At 37.6% G+C, this 20,101-nt stretch overlaps 1 protein-coding gene and 1 non-coding gene across 3 annotated transcripts in view; both read left to right on the top strand.

The window, feature by feature from the left end:
• LOC127619726 (pumilio homolog 1-like) overlaps nucleotides 1-16,141 on the top strand; it is a 40,830-nt gene extending 24,689 nt beyond the window's left edge. For both annotated transcript variants that reach the window (XM_052092683.1, XM_052092684.1), the window contains 13 exons: nucleotides 740-882; nucleotides 1,016-1,154; nucleotides 1,419-1,544; nucleotides 4,425-4,715; nucleotides 4,948-5,184; nucleotides 6,213-6,480; nucleotides 9,386-9,515; nucleotides 9,880-10,014; nucleotides 10,126-10,263; nucleotides 10,772-10,897; nucleotides 13,971-14,092; nucleotides 14,413-14,605; nucleotides 14,774-16,141. In XM_052092683.1, the coding sequence (XP_051948643.1) occupies nucleotides 740-882; nucleotides 1,016-1,154; nucleotides 1,419-1,544; nucleotides 4,425-4,715; nucleotides 4,948-5,184; nucleotides 6,213-6,480; nucleotides 9,386-9,515; nucleotides 9,880-10,014; nucleotides 10,126-10,263; nucleotides 10,772-10,897; nucleotides 13,971-14,092; nucleotides 14,413-14,605; nucleotides 14,774-14,905 (2,180 nt within the window). In that variant the 3' untranslated portion in view covers nucleotides 14,906-16,141. The remainder of the gene's footprint in view (nucleotides 1-739; nucleotides 883-1,015; nucleotides 1,155-1,418; nucleotides 1,545-4,424; nucleotides 4,716-4,947; nucleotides 5,185-6,212; nucleotides 6,481-9,385; nucleotides 9,516-9,879; nucleotides 10,015-10,125; nucleotides 10,264-10,771; nucleotides 10,898-13,970; nucleotides 14,093-14,412; nucleotides 14,606-14,773) is intronic.
• LOC127620463 (small nucleolar RNA SNORA5) lies at nucleotides 10,502-10,637 on the top strand. Its single transcript, XR_007967736.1, has one exon. It is a non-coding gene; the product is annotated as a small nucleolar RNA SNORA5 (small nucleolar RNA).
• Nucleotides 16,142-20,101: the final 3,960 nt, after the last annotated feature.

The following is a 20,101-nucleotide window of genomic DNA, read 5'->3' as shown; positions in this document are numbered from 1 at the left end:
CAAGTACTATCCCTGCCCCAGACAGAAAGTCATGATGTGCACAGTGTTGTTACTGTGATGATTCAGACTGTAAGGTACCACGAAAATCATGGCATAATCTCAAAATTTAAAATAAGGCCACTGACAGTATAGATGGCAATGAATTTCGAATTTAGTGAAAAGTCACTTCACACATGAACATTATCGATCATCGTTTTCATGATCAGTCATTGCTGTCACTTCCAAGTACTCATGCCCATTTCTAATCCATTAATCACAAATAACTGGATAGGCCATGGATACATCAAGAAAGATTCAGGAAATTCATTGGTCAAAAAGTTTGGGAACCTTGTTTGCATTAGAATCATGACAGTACAGGAATTTAGATTTCTGTTTAGGGAGAAGATTCGGTGAGCGCTTCGCTATTCAATGCATTACAAGCTGTCTGTTTCTAAAGGTGCTATGCTGAGTAGTCAGTCTCATTGAGTGGATGTGGTGTTATTCATGGGAGCTTGGGTAGTCCTCCAAGGGGTTGGGCCTTAGCTCTAGGATTGCATCTGCTTGATAAACCACAAACACTGCTGCCCTAGAGCACAAAGAAAATGGCTGCTGCCATCACTGTCTTGAAGCCTGCAGTAGTCTTTTGTACCTCAAAGGATGTGAGCCGCCTCTAAAAACTGATTTGTCTGTTTTGGCCCTTCATCTGAAAAAAGATATATGTGTGTGTGTGTGTGTGTGTGCGTGCGCGTGCGTATTTCAGGTCCAGCAGTGATGCCGCCTCAGTACTATGGTGTAACTCCATGGGGTGTGTACCCTGCCAACCTTTTCCAGCAGCAGGCTGCCACCCCCTCAAACTCGGCCAACCAGCAGACAGCAGCACAGACTCAGCAGAACCAACAGCAAGTGAGAGTTGAGCCAACCAGGACCACTGATGCAATAATGTGTCATAAAGGCCAATTAATATCCCTCAAAATTCAGTTCTTTGAGTGTCAGCGTTAACACACATCAACCAACTTTGGAACTATTTTTACCCCAGGTGATGCGTGCAGGTGGGAATCAACGACCTCTGACCCCTAGTCAAGGACAGCAGAGTCAGCAGACAGAGCAGCTTGTCGCTGCAGCAGCGGTGAACTCTGCCTTGGCCTTTGGGCAAGGCCTGGCAGCAGGTGTACCCGGTAAGAGACTGCTGGTGTGAAATGGGCTTTCACACTAACAGTGATTTGAAGCATCAAACTGATTAGAAGTCATCAATTCTCAATGAAAGGGAGCGATTTGAGGCGGTTGGGAGTAAAAGACCATTGGCTACGCAGCAAAGTTGAGCAGAGTTTCATTTTATGCAAATGCACAACAGTGTTGCAACTACCAAACACTTTATCACAGTTAAACTTTCACTGTTACAAAGAACAGTGTCTGATTTAAATGTATTTGTGGTATTCCAGGTTATCCCATGTTAGCCCCAGCATATTATGACCAGACGGGTGCACTTGTGGTGAATACAGGTGCTCGTGGTGGCCCGGTCCGACTTATGGCCCCTGCATCGGTTATCATCAGCCCATCAGCAGCAGGTACATGTTCGGAGTTTGCACACTTTTCACACTTTAATTTGTGCTCAGTAGACGGAGTGAAGTTCTAGAAGAACCTTTGACTTTGAGTCCACCATTAACCTCTTCAACTCTGGTGCATTTTTGGGCTGTCAACTGCAATGTATCACACTCAAATTTAAAAGACTGATGTGATTCTTCTAGATTCGTCCAGAATTCCAGTTTTTCTGACTAATAATGTGACCTGTGTGAATTGTGTAAATCTGTAAAAAATATAAAATATAGGGGGGTTGGGTTTAGAGTGATGCATCACAATTCATACTCAAATGATTCTGAGTCGATTCTGAGTTCAGTTTAAATCACAGCAGAGCAGTGGTGCCCGCCAAAGACAGACGTGGAAACAAAGACACGAGTTAAGCGCATACACTAAAGTCAAGTGCACAAACACGACTGTTTGCCGATCAGCTGTATCAAACACATGACCATTTGTGCCTGAATGAAACTATGATCCCAAAATTCTTTCACAAAACCACGCACCTAGCAACGGGAGAGAACAATGAAAGATGAGCTTGCACTCATAATTGCACTGATTTGCACACAACGGGGGAAAACGCAGAAGAAAATAATGACTAGGTAGTGGTTCGTGAGATGTTGATGTTTTCATTTAAAACGATGCCCCCCGATGCCTTTCTCTACTTTTGTATGCTCTCCATTTCATTGGCTTTTGTCATTGCCAGTCACTCGTTTGTCAGGACAGTGCGCACACCTGATGATAAAGGTTTTATCTTCTACACTCGGAGCACACAGATGGAACAGTCCATACCGGACACTTTTTTCATTTTCAAAGCAACAACTGCGCTATTTAAACCACTTTACTATCACCTGTGCAGGTGAGAAGCTGACATCTGCAATCTCATCGAAGCAGAAATATCTCTCATCCTGGACCAGCAACTTCCTTTTGTGCTTAAAAATGAATAGCATGGTATAGATTAATTTTAAATAATAATGAAATACTATTAAATGATTTACAATGCTTAAACAAAAATATAAAATAATGTAATCAGTAGTAGTATTCAGTATGTTAAGTATTGGAGAACCAATTTTTTTTTTTTGTGCTTTTTAAGAGATTTTTTTCATAAGATTCTAAAGGTAGAAACTGAAAAACTGAGATACTCTTTTAAACTGTAGAACCATTTATTTATTCTTGTGGATGTTCCATGTTTTGTTCACAGCTTGAACGTTTAGAGTGCAACTGGAATGTGAGCTGTGTAATTCTTCCTCTCTTCAGTCAGATGCAAGCTGCAGTGCTGCTCTCGTGTGCCATCATGAGTTTAATGTGGTCTCTTGTTACGTTAAGAGATCAAAGAACTATTCGACGACAAAAAAAAATCGTAATTTTTTTGTTGTCGACGTTGCTGATAATGCCGACTAATCATTTCAGCCAGAGTTGTATTCATATTCAGCCCGGGATGTCATGTCCAAGTCAGCCCATACCATACCCATTCAGCCCATGGACTGTAAAAAAAGATGGACGACGCCCCTTCGCTCTTTTCCATTGGTGAGAACTGAAGCCACCAGTGTCCCGATATGGCACTGACATCTTGGGACTTGAGTCTGTGCAGTTGCGATTTCGGGAACCTTTCAATCACAGCTGTCAATCATGATGTCACAGCACCGTTTTTATAGCATCAAATAACTAACTATAAACAAACTTATTTTGAAAACAAACACTTGAAATTACATCAACGTGATAGTTTCTGTCATTTACTGTAGTTTCTATCTTTGGAAAAAAGATATGTGAAGTGTAATTTAATTGTTTAGTTGGTCTCACGTCCTGTTGAATAACATGGTGAGGCGGGGTTTATGACCTATACTAGGATCAGTCACCAGGGGGCGATCAAGATGTTTTGGCTTCACTATTGAGGGCTTGTGCAGCACACCTGATTCAGCCCTACAAAAGGTGGGTTGGTGTTGGCAATGAAGATAACAATAAAACAAGATCACTGCAAAAATATCCAATATATGCAATTACTTGGAAATTATTTAAGCTCTCAATGTCATTATACCATATACCGATTTTCTCTTTCTGACGTAAGACTTCAAAAATAAAAAATAAGTGAATGTTAAAGGGATAGTTGACCCATCATTTCCTCACCCTCATGCCATCCAGGCTCTGTTTTACGTGGGTGCTTGAGGGTGCTGAGCATCCTCAAACAAACCTTGGAGCACCCTCAATTGCAGACCAGGGCAAACTGCTGCCTTCGGGACGATTTATATTGAACGTTTTTATTAGATCTTTTCATTTATCTGGCTTTGGAACCTATCGCACATCCATAAGCATATTAAAAATATGCTCAGGGTTGCCAGATAATAGATGGAACACCCCAAACAGAGATATATACTTGCACAAATAGGAAATATTTTGCCTTAAGTCATACTTGATTAATGCAATCTGGCAACCATGAATGCGAGTGTGCGTGCTCCTCTTCAGATAAATACCTTAAAGTGCTCAAAAGTGCAATATTATGCTCAAAGATAAGTGTGATGCAGTCACTCCATGTCCATTCGTGATGATGCGTCTGACGTTTATTTTCTGTGTGTAAACCTTTTCAGTGATGAACTTAAGTAAAATACCAATAGATCTCCATTCACACGTGGAGGGGACATGCAAGCAAATCCATGTGAGAGAGGAAAATGTTTGTTCTTTGTGTTATTTGTCAAATACTGAAGTCACTCACTGCTGTATGTGAATGTTACTCATTCTGCACGGCTAAGAGGATTTAAGAGATTGACTGATTTTGATGCGCCCCCTTTTGGACCCGTCAATGGGTCCACACAGAGTTGAAGATGTTAGACTTTCAAATAGTTTTCTTTTGATTAGAATAAAATTTCCTTGTTTTACAGTGGCTGCTGCTGCTGCCTCAGCAGGTGGGGCTAATGCCGGTCTTGGGGGCGGAGCAAGTGGGGCGTTCCGTGCATTGAGTTCTCAGCAAGCTCCTGGGCAGCAGGGGAGTGGGGCTTTGGGAGGAAGCTCTTTTTATGGAAGTGGCTCCCCAAGCTCTTCCTCACAGAGCTCCTCACTATTTTCACAAGGCTCTGCTCAGCCAGGGAGCACCTCACTTGGATTTAATGCCAACCCCTCTTCCTCTCTGGGTGCCACACTTGGAGCAACCCTTGGAGGTTTTGGAACAGCAGGTGTTTCATCTCAACTTTTGTCATTAGCAAACTAAAATCCACACAGTATAATGCTATACATAATGATCAATGTGAAACTATTAATATTGAACACATATACTACACCTCAGGACTGAAACCCAAGTGATATTTATTGCTAATGCTAAATGTTTTAGATGGAATATAATTTGCATTTAATGATGTGAGACTCGGGGCATAGTTTGTTGAATTTTGTATAATTATCTGTTTGCAGTTGCTAATTCCAGCTCTAGTGGGTCACGTCGAGATTCTCTGACGGGAAGCTCTGAACTGTACAAGCGCACACCCAGTAGCCTCACCCCTATTGGCCATGGGGGTTTCTACAATGGCCTCAGCTTTAGCTCCTCCCCTGGCCCAGTAGGCATGCCACTTCCCAACCAAGGCCCATCCCACTCTCTCACCCCGCCTCCCTCGCTCTCAACCCATGGATCTTCAAGCAGTCTCAACCTTGGTGAGTGCATGTTGCGGAAACTGTTCATCATAAAAAACAGCATGTATGCACATCTAACAGCTCAAGCTTATTTAAAATAATTAGGAAACAAATTAATTCTACTACAATGAAAGTGAATTTACAAATAAATTTTGCATCATGCAATTTAAAAATTTATATATTTTTCAACTGGCTGGTAAATGTTTAGATTTAACTCACCAGTGAATGAATTGTGTAGTATATTGGTGTTCAGTATTCAGCAGCAAGATCCTTTCACTGCATGTTGAGATTAAAAGTTGTTCCTTGTATGTGTGTGTGTTCAAAGGCGAGATTGACACAACTGATTTGTCAATGAATAATGTAACTTTTTACCCTTTCAGTTCTCTACAGTCAGTTGTTGATGAAAGACAACAAAAAATAAACATTTAATTCTTATCAGGCATAGCACAGATGAGTGTCTTAGTACGTTAACGCAAGTTAGACATTTAAAGGAATGCCGGATTTCCATAGAGACGTTACCAGTTTTTAGCACGTGTTCAACAAATCAATGGAAATACCTGTAAATAGTACAAATTATGCAATAAAACAAGCATGTAACAAAATATATATGCAATCTATAATATTTATTGATTAAATGCATGACTTTTTAAAAAGCCAAAATGTGACAAAATAAGAAAAACAAATAAAATATTATTAGTAACATTTAATATTTTCATATTGTACCTAGTTAGAAGGTCTCCTGTATAATCAACAGCATTAGTTGGAAGAAAATGCATTTCATATTTCAGCAAAAGGGACATTATAGCTAAAATATACCAATAAGAGCTTGTGAATCGGAATCAAATAGGAAATCTGTATCAATACCCAGCCCTACCGCTTACATTTATGAGAACAGTGGCATTCGAGGCATTCCCAGCCTCGCAACAAATATATTTTTCATAATATATGTCATGACATATAATCTAAGAGTGTGACCGTAATCGTATCACCATTTTCTTGAAACATAAAAAGTGAATCTAATTGACCCATCTCTGGCTCATCCCCCTCAGGTGGGCTGACCAATGGAAGTGGCCGTTTTATCTCTGCAGCGCCAGGAGCTGAGGCGAAATATCGCAGTGCCACCACTGGCTCTTCTCTCTTCAGTCCCAGCAGTCAGCTCTTCCCCTCATCACGGCTACGCTACGGAATGTCTGACGTGATGCCTTCAGGTCGCAGCCGTCTGCTTGAGGACTTTAGAAACAACCGCTACCCCAACCTGCAGCTGAGAGAGATCACAGGACATGTCATGGAGTTCTCTCAGGACCAGCATGGCTCCAGGTAATTCGGATGTCTGCTACAGCTCATAATTGTGGTGACTCAGGACTAGGGCTGCAACTAACAATTATTTTGATAATTTATTAATCTAACTATTATTCGCCGATTATTTAAACGATTAATCATTAGCTCTTAACCGATTATTCAGTTTGTGCCCCGACTGAAAAGGTTGTATTAAACGTGCTTGCTTACAATAAAGAGGACAAAATCATCTTTTAAAGATACTTCTAAATGACATTCATTGAATTAAAGGGAAAGAAATACTTTTTATTAAGTTTAATTCAATAAAGAAATTCACTGCCTTCAAGTGTTTGTCTTGTTTTCCATTTAAAATGGTCTAAAAATCCTGCTTTGAGAATGTATCTTAAATATAAGTGTATTTTTCTATTGGTTATACTTCTGTGAGTGCAATTAAGACAAAATATACTTGTATTCAAGATCTATTCTCTAAAAGCAAGTCTTAGATTTCTTGGGGCTTCACCCTGATATTTGACTAAATGTTAGTCGATCAGAAGAGTCTTGGTCAACCAAGTTTTGATTTGGTCGGTTGGTCACATAAAAATGACAAACACCGGGTGTTAGTGCTGGTTGAAAGCTAGGTGGTACTATGGGGTAATTTTCATTTAAGTAGGGTTAAGCCTATACAATAAAGCAAGACTTCTTGATTTCAAGCTTAGAACTTTATTTTTTATTTATTTTAACTAAAAATTCAAATGAAACTGGAAAAAAATAAGTGCAATTAAAAGGTGTGGTGGTCTTCTTGTGTGTGAATAAATTCATTTTGTTCCCTCCTTCACTAATATATTATAATATATTTTATATTGCATTGAAAATGAATTTATTTAAAATACGACAAACTTAAATCACATTTCTAAATTCAAAATGCACTCCATACGTAATGAAAAAGCAATTAAAATAATGAAGTGATAAGTGTGTGTGTGTATGTGTGTGTGTGTGTGTGTGTGTATATATATATATATATATATATATAAGGCTGAATCTAACGATTATTTTTTTATCGATTAATCTAACGATTATTTTTTTCGATTAGTCTATTAATCTAACTACTAATTTGCCGATTTTTATAAAGATTTTTTATTATTGTTTCTTGATTTAATATAACAATTAACCCAAAATAAATATATAAAACTCGTCTCATTAATATTTCAATATTTTAATAAATGATCTTCTCATAAACACAAACAAATGTACAAGAAACAAAATGTGCACTGCAGGGCATTATTCTGCAACAAAAATAGCCCTGTATTAAATGGTAATCTTCATTTTACAGTCCAACATTAATTTTATTTTGGAGAGATTTTATGTTGGACTGCTAAACTCGAGGTTGCACAATGTTTTGATATTGCTCCTGAAAGTGACTTGAATTTTACATTTGTTTCATTTATTTTGTTGTTGGATTACTAAATGTCGTGGTCTCAATGAACTACTCTGTGGAAATAAAGTGAACTCAAAGCACCTCCTGAGATATCTGAGGTAATTTGCAGCACTCATAGATGATACTGTTCTTGCAAAATAAAAACAACAAATTCGGACGACAGAAACAAAAAGTGTGAGAACATTTTGCATGCGTGTGTTCCACGAGATTGCACGCCTCCATCCAAACATACATGCTCAGACGGCTTTTCTGTCATCTGTTCTTAATAATATAATAAAGTGTGTTTCTTCAAGCTCGTCTTTGTGTCTACAGGCAAATTATTTGTAATATTTTTTAATGAATCTGATAATAATAATAATAATAGCGTAATTATAATAATAATTGAATATATTGATGGGAAAACGAGCCAAATATTGTCTTGACATGGTCAAAGGCATCAGCTATTGGTGATCACTCTGACTATCGTCGATCCCTGAGATCATCGACTGTTGGCACAACCCTAATGTGCATTTCTCTATATATTAACAAATGTTCAGGCAGTCTCCTTGCTGGTTTTTCTGACACATTCAGAATCATTACCGCTTTTGCGCTGCTGCTCGCTTTGTGTGTGTGCGCCTGTAAAATGTATATTTTAAAGGCTCATTATTACGATTTAGAATTTCTCTGTAATGTAGAAGAATGTTAGCAATGTTACTTAAAACATTCTTTCTCAGCCCTGGAACTCAAACCATTTTCTGATGCCCCCAAAATATATCTATTCAAGTAATTAAATTAATATCATAAACGTGCGAGTAATGGCTTAAATTAACTACTACTAGTTGACTATGAAAAACTTTGGTCGGGGCAGCCCTAAAATATCTTATATGCTGCTTCTCGGTTGAATGTATCTTTTTATGGATTATTAGAGATTTTTGAATATTTGTATTTTTAATGTTATATTCAACTTTCTCAGATTACAGTTTTTCTGCAGTATAGCTACTAAAGAAAATGTACGTAGCTTTTTAAAGGAGTTTTAGATTTATATTGGAAAACAAGCCAAAACAAAAACAAATCAAAAGCGGATTTTCTTGCAGTGTATAATGGGGTGAAGACCACATTTCTGTTCACTTCAATCCACTTTTAACTCACAAAAAAAACTCACTCTTAATAAAGCTGTGAATTGCCAATTTTCTTCAGGATAAGAAATGCACAGTGATATATATTATGATTCAATAACTTGCAAGCCATCATGTCATAATATAGCTGCAGCAAGCGCATGCTCAAGGGATGAGCGTTCCCGCGACGGAGTGTCCTCAGCCGGGTGCAGTTTCAATCTGTCCCCCTTAGATCGAGACAATCACGCAACTCATAGAAGTTGCCAATTTCGGAGTTTGTAGTCATTTACATGATCTACCTCCGAATTATTTAAAATTGTATAAAGCTATAACGCATTAAATGTAAATGCATTCCAAATGTGCTCACACTTTCGTGTACAGAATTTTAAATTTTTTTTAATTGTTTGTTTGCATAAAGGTTTATCCAGCTGAAATTGGAGAGAGCAAGTCCTGCAGAGCGGCAGTTGGTCTTCAACGAGATACTGCAGGCAGCGTACCAGCTCATGGTTGATGTGTTTGGAAATTATGTCATCCAGAAATTCTTTGAGGTAACACCAAGTTTTTAGTTTTTTTTGGTTCATATCCATATTGAGTGTCAAAAAAGCAGACAGGGCAAAATATGTTTAAAATTGTGTATTTTATGCTTTTGAGAGACCTCCCTAAACTTCATTTACTGGCAAAACATCTACATTATATATTTGCAGTTGTTGCAGCTGTTAAAAAAAAAATCAATAAAAAAACATGTTCAGAATATACTGCTACTTTTGAATGGGCCATTAATGGAGAAAGATGCCAAACGTGCTGGTAGTGATGGTGTCTTCCAGCAGGGGCTAATGGGACTTCCACCCAAACCCAGATCCCTTCTTTCAGTGAGAAAAAATGTCTACTAAATGGCATTTGTTTTCTGTTAAGTTTGGCAGTCTCGATCAAAAGTTGGCACTGGCCGAGCGCATCAGGGGCCATGTTTTGTCCCTGGCCCTGCAGATGTATGGCTGCAGAGTGATCCAGAAAGCTCTGGAGTTCATCCCCTCAGACCAACAAGTCATTGTAAGTTTACAAAATACTGTTTGCGCATGTACACTGCTGGTTGTGTAGGCATCCAATTGAAATTACACAAGTGTAATATTTACATCAAATGTTTTTGTCTGTCTTATGCAGAATGAGATGGTGCGGGAGCTCGATGGACACGTGTTGAAGTGTGTTAAGGATCAAAATGGCAACCATGTGGTGCAGAAGTGTATAGAGTGTGTTCAGCCTCATGCTCTGCAGTTCATCATCGATGCCTTCAAAGGACAGGTGGGTTTCCATGGCAGCTTACCTATTCAACATCTTGAAACACTGTTTGAATTGAAGGGCTTTAAGAAAGGATTCCTATCCATATACCATGTGAACTCCTTTTTGATTTGCTTATGCTGGAGTAGACATTCACTTTTTGTCAACTGCTGTGTACTTCTAAAGAATCAAAGCCTTGAAATCAGTTTGTAATTAGTTTAACTTTAAGTTCCTTTCATCTCAATTTCCTGTCAAATACAACTGCAGTCTTGTCAAATTCAGTGTCTCCTCTTCAGTGGACCGCACTGGCCAAAACGGCTGCAACAGTAAATGCATAGTTCATGGGCCCCACATTCTTACAAAGTGGATACTGGGGATAGAAAGACCTATGTACATGTATTTTATTTCCTGCCTATGTTGAGAGAAAACTGCATTATCGGCTGCATGTGCCTGGAGCTACCTAATTTGAAATGTACTTACACATACACGCACAAGAGATTAAGTAATAACTGTGTGTGTGTGTGTTGCGCAGGTGTTTGCTCTGTCCACACACCCATATGGTTGCCGGGTGATCCAGCGTATTCTGGAGCACTGCCTGCTTGAGCAGACTCTACCGATACTGGAAGAAATACATCAACACACTGAGCAGCTGGTCCAGGTAATTTATGAGGCACCTCCTTTTTTCACAGACCCAGGACCAGTCCTATTCAGGGTTGTAGGAATGATATGATAACTGGGTTGGCAACCTAAATCTCATCAGCCTCTCTTCACAATATGACATTTTTAAAGAATTTGGGGGGAGCTAGAATGTTTTTAAGAATGTAATCATTTTGAAAGAAAGCATATCAACTGAACTTTAAAGAAACATCAGCATTGGGCCTGGGTAGTTCAAGTATTGACACTGACTACCACCGCTGGAGTCACAAGTTCGAATCCAGGGCATGCTGAGTGACTTCAGCCAGGTCTCCTAAGCAGCTAAATTGGCCCATTTGCTAGGGAGAGTAGTCACATGGGGTAACCTTCTCATGGTCACTATAATGTGTGGTTCTTGCTGGGGCGCGTGGTGAGTTGTGTGTGGATGCTGCGGAAAATAGCGTGAGGCCTCCACACAAACTATGTCTCTACGGTAACGTGCTCAACTAGCCACGAAATAAGATGCTCGGATTGACGGTCTCAGAAGTGGAGACAACTACGATTCATCTGCCGCCGCCGCCCAGATTGAGGCACTCTATGGCAGAGTCGCTATGCCACCACGAGGTCTTGGAGTGCATTGGAAATTGGGCTTTCTAAATTTGGGAGAATATAAAAAAGAAAAGAAACATCAGCATTTTTATGATGATAGAACTTAAATAAAATGTAGAAACCATGTATGAATAAAGTTTGTCATATTAAACAAAATAATAATCATATAATTTAATGATTGCTGTCAAACATTGGTCCAGTCAGCAAGAACCAAAGTGTCAATCAAGCACAATGCATAAAAAAATCCTTAATGTCTAAGTCATATGATCTTACCTGAAGAATTTCAGAAGCTTGTCACCTCTCTGTCCGCTGTTGACTTTTCTTTCTTTTCTTTTTTAAATGGATATGCTGCAAATATCACCATTACCGTTAAATTAAATTCAATATAATAGCCAAACAAAAAACTTGGAAAAGTCAAAGAACAATATCATTGTTTAGATGTATACTATGACATTAGATTATTGTCACAAACGACTCTATGAAAGAAATCCTGAATGTTTGTCCCCTTCAGTTTTTTGGCGGGTGGTTGTACATGAGACATTATTGGATAGAGTGTTTCAGTGAATAAGACCGGTCAGAGATTTAAAACTCACTGAAAGTTACCGAAATGTTATCATCTGTTTAAAAACATTAACTTAATATAGTCAAAGATGACTTCTCTTTTTGCCTACGTCTTGTCTCCGGTTGATTGCCTTGCAGGCTGTTGGGCTCATTAATATTAATCACATTGTCTGTGTTCCTCCTAACTGATTTGCTGAATTAAAACATGGACTGTAACATGTGAAACCTATCCAATGAGATTACCGCTTTGAGTTAGTTTCACCCACTGCCAAATAGGGCTGAAACCTTTAGTCGACATTATAGACGACATCAACAATAAAAAATTGTCGACAAAAATTTTCATTGTCGAATAGTCGTTTGATTTCATTTAACACAACATGAGATATTTAGAAACACAAATGATGACACAGGAGAGCAGGACTTCAGCTCGCACTTGATTGAGGAGAGGATGAAAGAACAGATCACAGTCCAGACGCACTCCAAACTTTCCAAACAGATTAAGGTGATGGAGATCACAGAGTTTTATAATACAAACATGCAAAATCAGTAAATACAGAAGCAGTGTCATCGTGAAATAACGTGGAGCCGTACCTGGTGTTATGCTTGAGCAAAACTTGTTTGTCAGAGTGTCTAAAAATGAAACACTGTGCCGTTATATACTGCATTTAATGCATCCTTTATTAAAGTTCAAATAATAAGGAAGCGGGCTGTATAAATAAGCACAAACTCCAAAACTGGCATTTGTCTGTATGGTCAGACCGCTTACATGAGTCGCGTGAAAAACAGCATGAGAGAGTTTCAAATTTCTCCCGGCTGATATGATGAGATGCGACATCGTGAATTATAATTTGAGTGTCACGGTGTGCATCTAATGGTGAAGAAAATCAGCGATACGAGCTCTAAAGAAGAAAGTGTTTGTTTTTTTTGTGAGCTAAAGATGGAGTGAAATCAAGTGAACAAAAGTTGAGAGGGTGTAGCCTTAGCCCATACAATGCAAATAAAATTGAATATGTTTGTTTTTCCAATATAAATATCTAAAACTCCTTATGTACATTTACTTAAGCAGCTATACTGCAGAAGACAAAATTGTTATCAGAGAATATTTAATTAATTTTTATATTTAAATATTTAAAATTGAAAAATCCTTAAAACAAGATACATTTACCTGAGAAGCAACATATAAGATATTTAGACTTGCTTTTAGAGCAAATATCTTGAATAGGAATATATTTTGTTCTTTACTGCACTGGTAGAAGTATGAACAAGTGAAAAATACAATTATATTTAAGAATAATTCTTTAAAGCAAGTCTAAATATCTTATATGTTGCTTCTCAAGTAAATGTATCTTGTTTGAAGGATATTTAGACAATGTTAAATGGAAAACAAGACACAAACACTTAATATTATTTTTTGCTGTGAAATTTTGAATTAAAATAAAAATCCAAGTAGTTTTTTTTTTTTCTTTAATTCAGTGAATGTTATTTAGAGGTATTTTTAATAGATGATTTTGTCCTCTTTATTATTAGTAAGCAGGTTTAATTCAACCTTTTAAGTCAGGACACAAGCTGAATAGTCAGTTAAGAGATAATGATGAATCGTTGCAATAACTGCCCGAATAGTCGAATAATCATCAGATTAGTCGAATATAAAAATAATAGTTAGTTGCAGCCCTACTGCCAAAGCAACCTGCTGGCTGAATCTTCTGCTGGGTCTTAAAGGTTTCGTTTTGGGTGAACGGCTGCACTTTTTTCAAAAAAAGTGTATAAAATGTAATTATTTCTCAATTATTTCTGTAATTATTTATAACTCAAATTTAGTTATTTTTAAAAGAGAGCGGGACATGTCACCCTCAGTTATAATGGTTCCTACGCCCCTGGTCTTATTCAATCTTCTAATCTAAACCCTTATTTTTCCCTTTTCCATATAGGATCAGTATGGGAATTATGTAATTCAGCATGTGTTGGAGCACGGCCGCGCAGAGGACAAGAGCAAGATCGTCTCTGAAATCAGAGGAAATGTTTTGGGGCTAAGCCAACATAAGTTTGCCAGGTGTGCATTAGGGATCAGTATCGGCAACTACCTCATGATACGATACACATGACAATATCATAATTTGAACATGAGGGTGATAAAATAAAGTAATTTTTAGGTAAATTATCCCTTTAATTTTGAAATGAACTAATTTAATTGAACTTCAGGAAATATGAATGCCCACACAAATGAAAAAATAAATAATTGTGATTTGTATGATTGTATCGACACCGGTCTAGTGTGCATAAACATAAATGCACACAAAGCACTCGATGCATGCATGTAACCACAGGAACACAGAAAATGTTTTATTTCAGGCATATTTGTTCTCTCCTCAGTAACGTGGTGGAAAAGTGTGTGACCCACTCTTTGCGTGCGGAAAGAGCGATGCTTATTGATGAGGTGTGCAGTATAGCGGACGGGCCCCACAGTGCCTTATACACCATGATGAAGGACCAGTACGCTAACTACGTTGTGCAGAAAATGATCGATGTAGCCGAGCCTACCCAGCGCAAGATTGTAATGCACAAGGTGCAGCTCAGCTTCTATTTTTATATTCTCATTCTTTTTTCTTTCTCTTTTAATTTCTTTTCATTTTTCTTGTGTATAACATTTTCTTTCCATGCTGACATATTAACACTTGGGGAAGAATTGTGTGCAAGTACAGGCCTTATGTGACAAATGTTTATTGCTGTGTAGATCCGGCCCCATATCGCAACGCTGAGGAAGTATACGTATGGAAAGCACATCCTGGCTAAGCTGGAGAAGTACTACATGAAGAACGGTGTTGATCTTGGCCCACTCTGTGCTCCCCCTAATGGCATCATGTAAACCCCTTCCATTACACCCTAGGACATCTGTGTGTGTGAGCACATTTGTTCACACCCAACATATGGTGGAGGTTGGTGTGAAATGGCTGAAACCTTCCTGTCATCGATGCATCCCTCGAGTTGTTGTGACTGTTTTTTTTTTCTTTATTTATCCCTTTTAGCAATTCTTTATCACTCTACTACCTAAATAACAGTCCTTTTTTTGGTCCTGTATGTATGTAATGGAAGAATATTTGATTTATCCCACTTTCAATCATGTAGGCTTGCGCAAACCTTTTATTGCTCAGCTACACCTTTCTAACTCGCATTTTCTTTCATAACGCACATTATTGCTAACACTTGATTGCTAACATAACGCAGACATTTAGCATGGGAGACGTTTTTGGTCTTGCTTCTATAAACTATTTAGTGCATACTTGGTGTAGACCTTTGCATATATATAATATATATATACAACTTTGTAGGTTTTCTGGTTTTTGATGTCCAATCTGTATCTATAATCTTCCCCAGTAGTGAATACATACTTCTGATTGTATAATTGTACATTTGTAAACCTTCGCTAATGTAAATGTGGACTTGCTTCTACTGCCCTTTTTTGGTATGAGAAAAAAATAGAAAATGGAAAAAAGAATCTTGTGCATTTCAGTGTAAATTCTCACCTCTTTGGTTGTGGTTTCTGAGTTATGAGTTGTTATATATTGTAAATTGTAATATCAGATATTTTTTGTTGGTTTTTGAAGCCCTTTAGATTATTTCTGCATAGATGTACAAAGAACAGAGATGTGCACTCTGCTTTTAGCCATTCACCAGCCACCCCTTTTTGACCTCCACTCATCCTTTTTTTTTTTTTTTAAGATCTTTTATAGTCCCTCCCTCACTCCAGGGCGGATAGCAACAAGCGCATTTGTGTGTATGTGTGTGTGACGCGTTGGACTGCCCTGGGTCAGATGTGTGTACAGATTTGCCATTCTTTTGTCTACTTGTAAGTGATTGTAACATATTGGCCATTGGTTTTTTGATTTGGAACACTATCCGGTGTATATTTAAACAGCCTTGTGTATATTTCCTATGATTGTCTTTATGCAGGCACACTTGTAACCATAATGTGTATAGGTAACAGATGCTGTGTGTGCTTTCTGCCTGGGCAACTATTTTTTGTAACTCCAGTTGTAGATTGTCTCTAAACAATGTGTGATCTTTATTTTGAAACAAAACAATGAAACAATTATAAATTTCATCATTGTCTTTGACTTTTCCTTTCAATGTTATTATTTTGTCTTCAGGCCGTTCTTTTGTAAGTCCATGCTTTTTCAAATCTATTCTGTCATAATCCTAAATAATCTTTTGAGAAGTACTCTGTTTTGTTGGAAGAATTTCATTTTCTTTAGGATTGCATTTGTAATATGCATTAAAGTGTACATTCACTCCACTTAATGCCAAATCCCATTTCCGGGAAGGAATTGTTTCGTAATGGTAATTTAACATCTCTAAATGTCGTTGCCTGAGGATAAAGTCTTGATGAAAGTAATAATTGACCGATTCTGTAAACAGCTCTTGCATTCACATAAATGCTGGTCTAACTGTTTATTTTCTTTGAAATTTTTGACTTGCATCACTTGCATTTTTTTAAAACTGCAAACAAAAGCCACTTTCAGCGAGATTAATAAGAATTGTTTTTAGAGAATGCAACAAATAGTGAGCAACATTTTTGAAAAGTCCTTGAAATGTTCCATATCCAAAGACACTTTTTTTTTTTTTTTTTTTTTTTTTTTCAGATTTCCAACAAATGAGGTATGTCTGATTAAGATCATCAGATGTATCCTAAACAATGTAGTCCTAAGTTGTATCACCCATCCTCATAGACTTTTGGACATGTACACTGGCGGCCAAAAAGTTTGGTTCATTGCGGTCCATCACTGATCCCCAACTAACCTAATACAGCTCAAGCAATTTTGCAAGGAGGTATGGGCTAATATTGCTCCATCACGTTGCCAAGGTTGATATAGACTTATCCAAAAAAGACTGATGACTGTAATGGCTGCAAAAGGTAGTTTAAATGTGCTGTAAGCTGTTTAAGCCATCCTAGAATTTCCATAAGCTGAGCCACACCCCCTCTTTCCAAAACCCTGCACTTTAAAGATAACAAATTAGCTTAATTGAGACCGACACAGAGCAGAAACAGTTGTCAAAAACAACAGTAGCAAAATGGCACCCTCAACTGATTACTACTATTGCATAAAAATGGCAGTAAGCTTCAATAATTTGCGGCAAATACAATAGACCTTTTGTCACAGACTGATGAAGCGTTTCTGCCTTATTTAGCAGCGTAATTCTCCGTTTATTTTATTACACATTTTTTAAATATTGAGTGTACATTTATAACATTATGCTTATTGTTATATTACCCTGGAATTAGATTTAAAAAACTATTACAACTGCTGAGACAGTGACAGTAAATTTGGCATCTTCTCCCATTTGACTGTCTTAATCCACCACTCTCTATTTTTTTCCTCTTCTGGAAAGTCATACAAACATAATAGTGTTTTTTCTTTTGATCTTGGAGCAAAGGGGTAAGTTAAAATAATATTTGCTGTGGTGTCCCATTCACCGCTGTTGAAGTTTACCCTGCAAACGTTTACTTCTGTGTTCCAAAACCTGGAGTGTGAAAAAGGTCAAATGAGAATGCACAAAATGATTGACAGGCAGAAAGTGCCAGAGTCTAGTGGTGTCACAGAGACTAGTGAGATATCTCATGACACTTATTACATTAACATCTTTCAGGGAGAAGGAACATTTTTGCATACCTTTCCATGAAAAAATCGCTTACAGTACCTTTTAACAAAGTATTAAAGGGGATGAATACTTATTCATTCTTGACATTTCAATTTATTTATTATTATTAAATGCTTTTTTTTTTTTTTTTGGCTGCACTGTTACAGAGTTCAGTGATTCACAAATAAATAAATAATCAGTTGAATTACTAATCTTATGTTGTGCAAATCATTTGTGTGAAATAATGGTTCTGGGCTGAATATTTGTTCAAGTCACTATTGAGTATAATATGTGTGTGTATATAGGGCCTATTTCAATATGATGATATTAATTGTGATAGAAATTTGATAAAGTAATATAATATATACACATATACAGTACTGTGCAAACAAATACAGGTGAAAGTCGAAAAATTAGAATATCGTGCAAAAGTTCATTAATTTCAGTAATTCAACTTAAAAGGTGAAACTAATATATTATATAGACTCATTACAAGCAAAGTAAGATATTTCAAGCCTTTATTTGATATAATTTTGATGATTATGGCTTACAGCTTATGAAAACCCCAAATTCAGAATCTCAGAAAATTAGAATATTGTGAAAAGGTTCAGTATTGTAGTCTCAAAGTGTCACACTCTAATCAGCTAATTAATCCAAAACACCTGCAAAGGGTTCCTGAGCCTTTAAATGGTCTCTCAGTCTGGTTCAGTTGAATTCAAAATCATGGGGAAGACTGCTGACCTGACAGTTGTGCAGAAAACCATCATTGACACCCTCCACAAGGAGGGAAAGCCTCAAAAGGTAATTGCAAAAGAAGTTGGATGTTCTCAAAGTGCTGTATCAAAGCACATTAATAGAAAGTTAAGTGGAAGGGAAAAGTGTGGAAGAAAAAGGTGCACAAGCAGCAGGGATGACTGTAGCCTGGAGAGGATTGTCAGGAAAAGGCCATTCAAATGTGTGGGGGAGCTTCACAAGGAGTGGATTGTTTGCATTGGCTTGATTGGCCAGCAAACTCGCCTGACCTGAACCCCATAGAGAATCTATGGGGCATTGCCAAGAGAAAGATGAGAGACATGAAACCAAACAATGCAGAAGAGCTGAAGGCCGCTATTGAAGCATCTTGGTCTTCCATAACACCTCAGCAGTGCCACAGGCTGATAGCATCCATGCCACGCCGCATTGAGGCAGTAATTAATGCAAAAGGGGCCCAAACCAAGTACTGAGTACATATGCATGATTATACTTTTCAGAGGGCCGACATTTCTGTATTTAAAATCCTTTTTTATTGATTTCATGTAATATTCTAATTTTCTGAGATTCTGAATTTGGGGTTTTCATAAGCTGTAAGCCATAATCATCAAAATTATATCAAATAAAGGCTTGAAATATCTTACTTTGCTTGTAATGAGTCTATATAATATATTAGTTTCACCTTTAAGCTGAATTACTGAAATTAATGAACTTTTGCACGATATTCTAATTTTTCGAGTTTCACCTGTAGAAGAATTGTGGTGAATTCTCCAAGAAGCTTAGAACATCATATCTGACAGCAACCAAGAAAAACTGTCTCCAGATGTATCTAGGAGAATTGGTGCTGTTTTGAAGGCAAAGGTGATCACACCAAATATTGATTTATTTATTTTTTTATGTTTACTGGACTTTGTATGATTTTAATTGATAAATTAAACTATTTATGCCATTATTTTTTTAAGACATCCTCACTATGCATATATACACACACACACACACACACACACACACACACACACACACACACACTGGCAGCCAAAAGTTTGGAATAATGTTACTTTTGTTCACCAAAGTGGCATTCAACTGATCACAATATATATTAATAACTTGAAAAATTACTATTACAAAGTTTTAAAACATTTCAGAACTTCTTAAACTACTTCAAAGATTACTCGTCAAAAAATCCTCCATGTGCAGCAATGACAGATTTGCAGTTCCTTGGCATTCTAGCGGTCAGTTTGTCCAGATACTCTGGTGACATTTCACCCCACACTTCCATAGATGTGATTGTCTTGTTGGGCACTTCTCACACATCTTACAGTCTAGCTGATCCCACAAAAGATCAATGGGGTGGCAAATGCCACCCTAAAATAATACCTTCCCACCCCTGCTGCCACCCCAGTTGGCAGCAAAGAATTAAAAGTTATGGCCAATTTGACAATTTACGAGCGCGAATCTCCAATGTCCGACTGCACTGAATGAAGCATGAGATGACGCCAGAGCGGCAAGAGACTGAATGCCTTTCCGGTGATAATGCCCTTACTTCAATCATACTTCTATATCCTATTAAGTGAGATCACATTGTATGGTCACTTATTCCTAATATGAACTGTTTCACATGAAACCTCAAATGCAAGACATTGATTGCATGAGATTAAGTTTGTCTGTCTGAGTT

Source organism: Xyrauchen texanus, chromosome 26 (genome assembly GCF_025860055.1).
Source record: "Xyrauchen texanus isolate HMW12.3.18 chromosome 26, RBS_HiC_50CHRs, whole genome shotgun sequence".
Lineage (NCBI taxonomy): Eukaryota > Metazoa > Chordata > Actinopteri > Cypriniformes > Catostomidae > Xyrauchen > Xyrauchen texanus.
The sequence above is the reverse complement of the archived record's forward strand: the minus strand, read 5'-3'. Positions and strand labels throughout refer to the sequence as shown.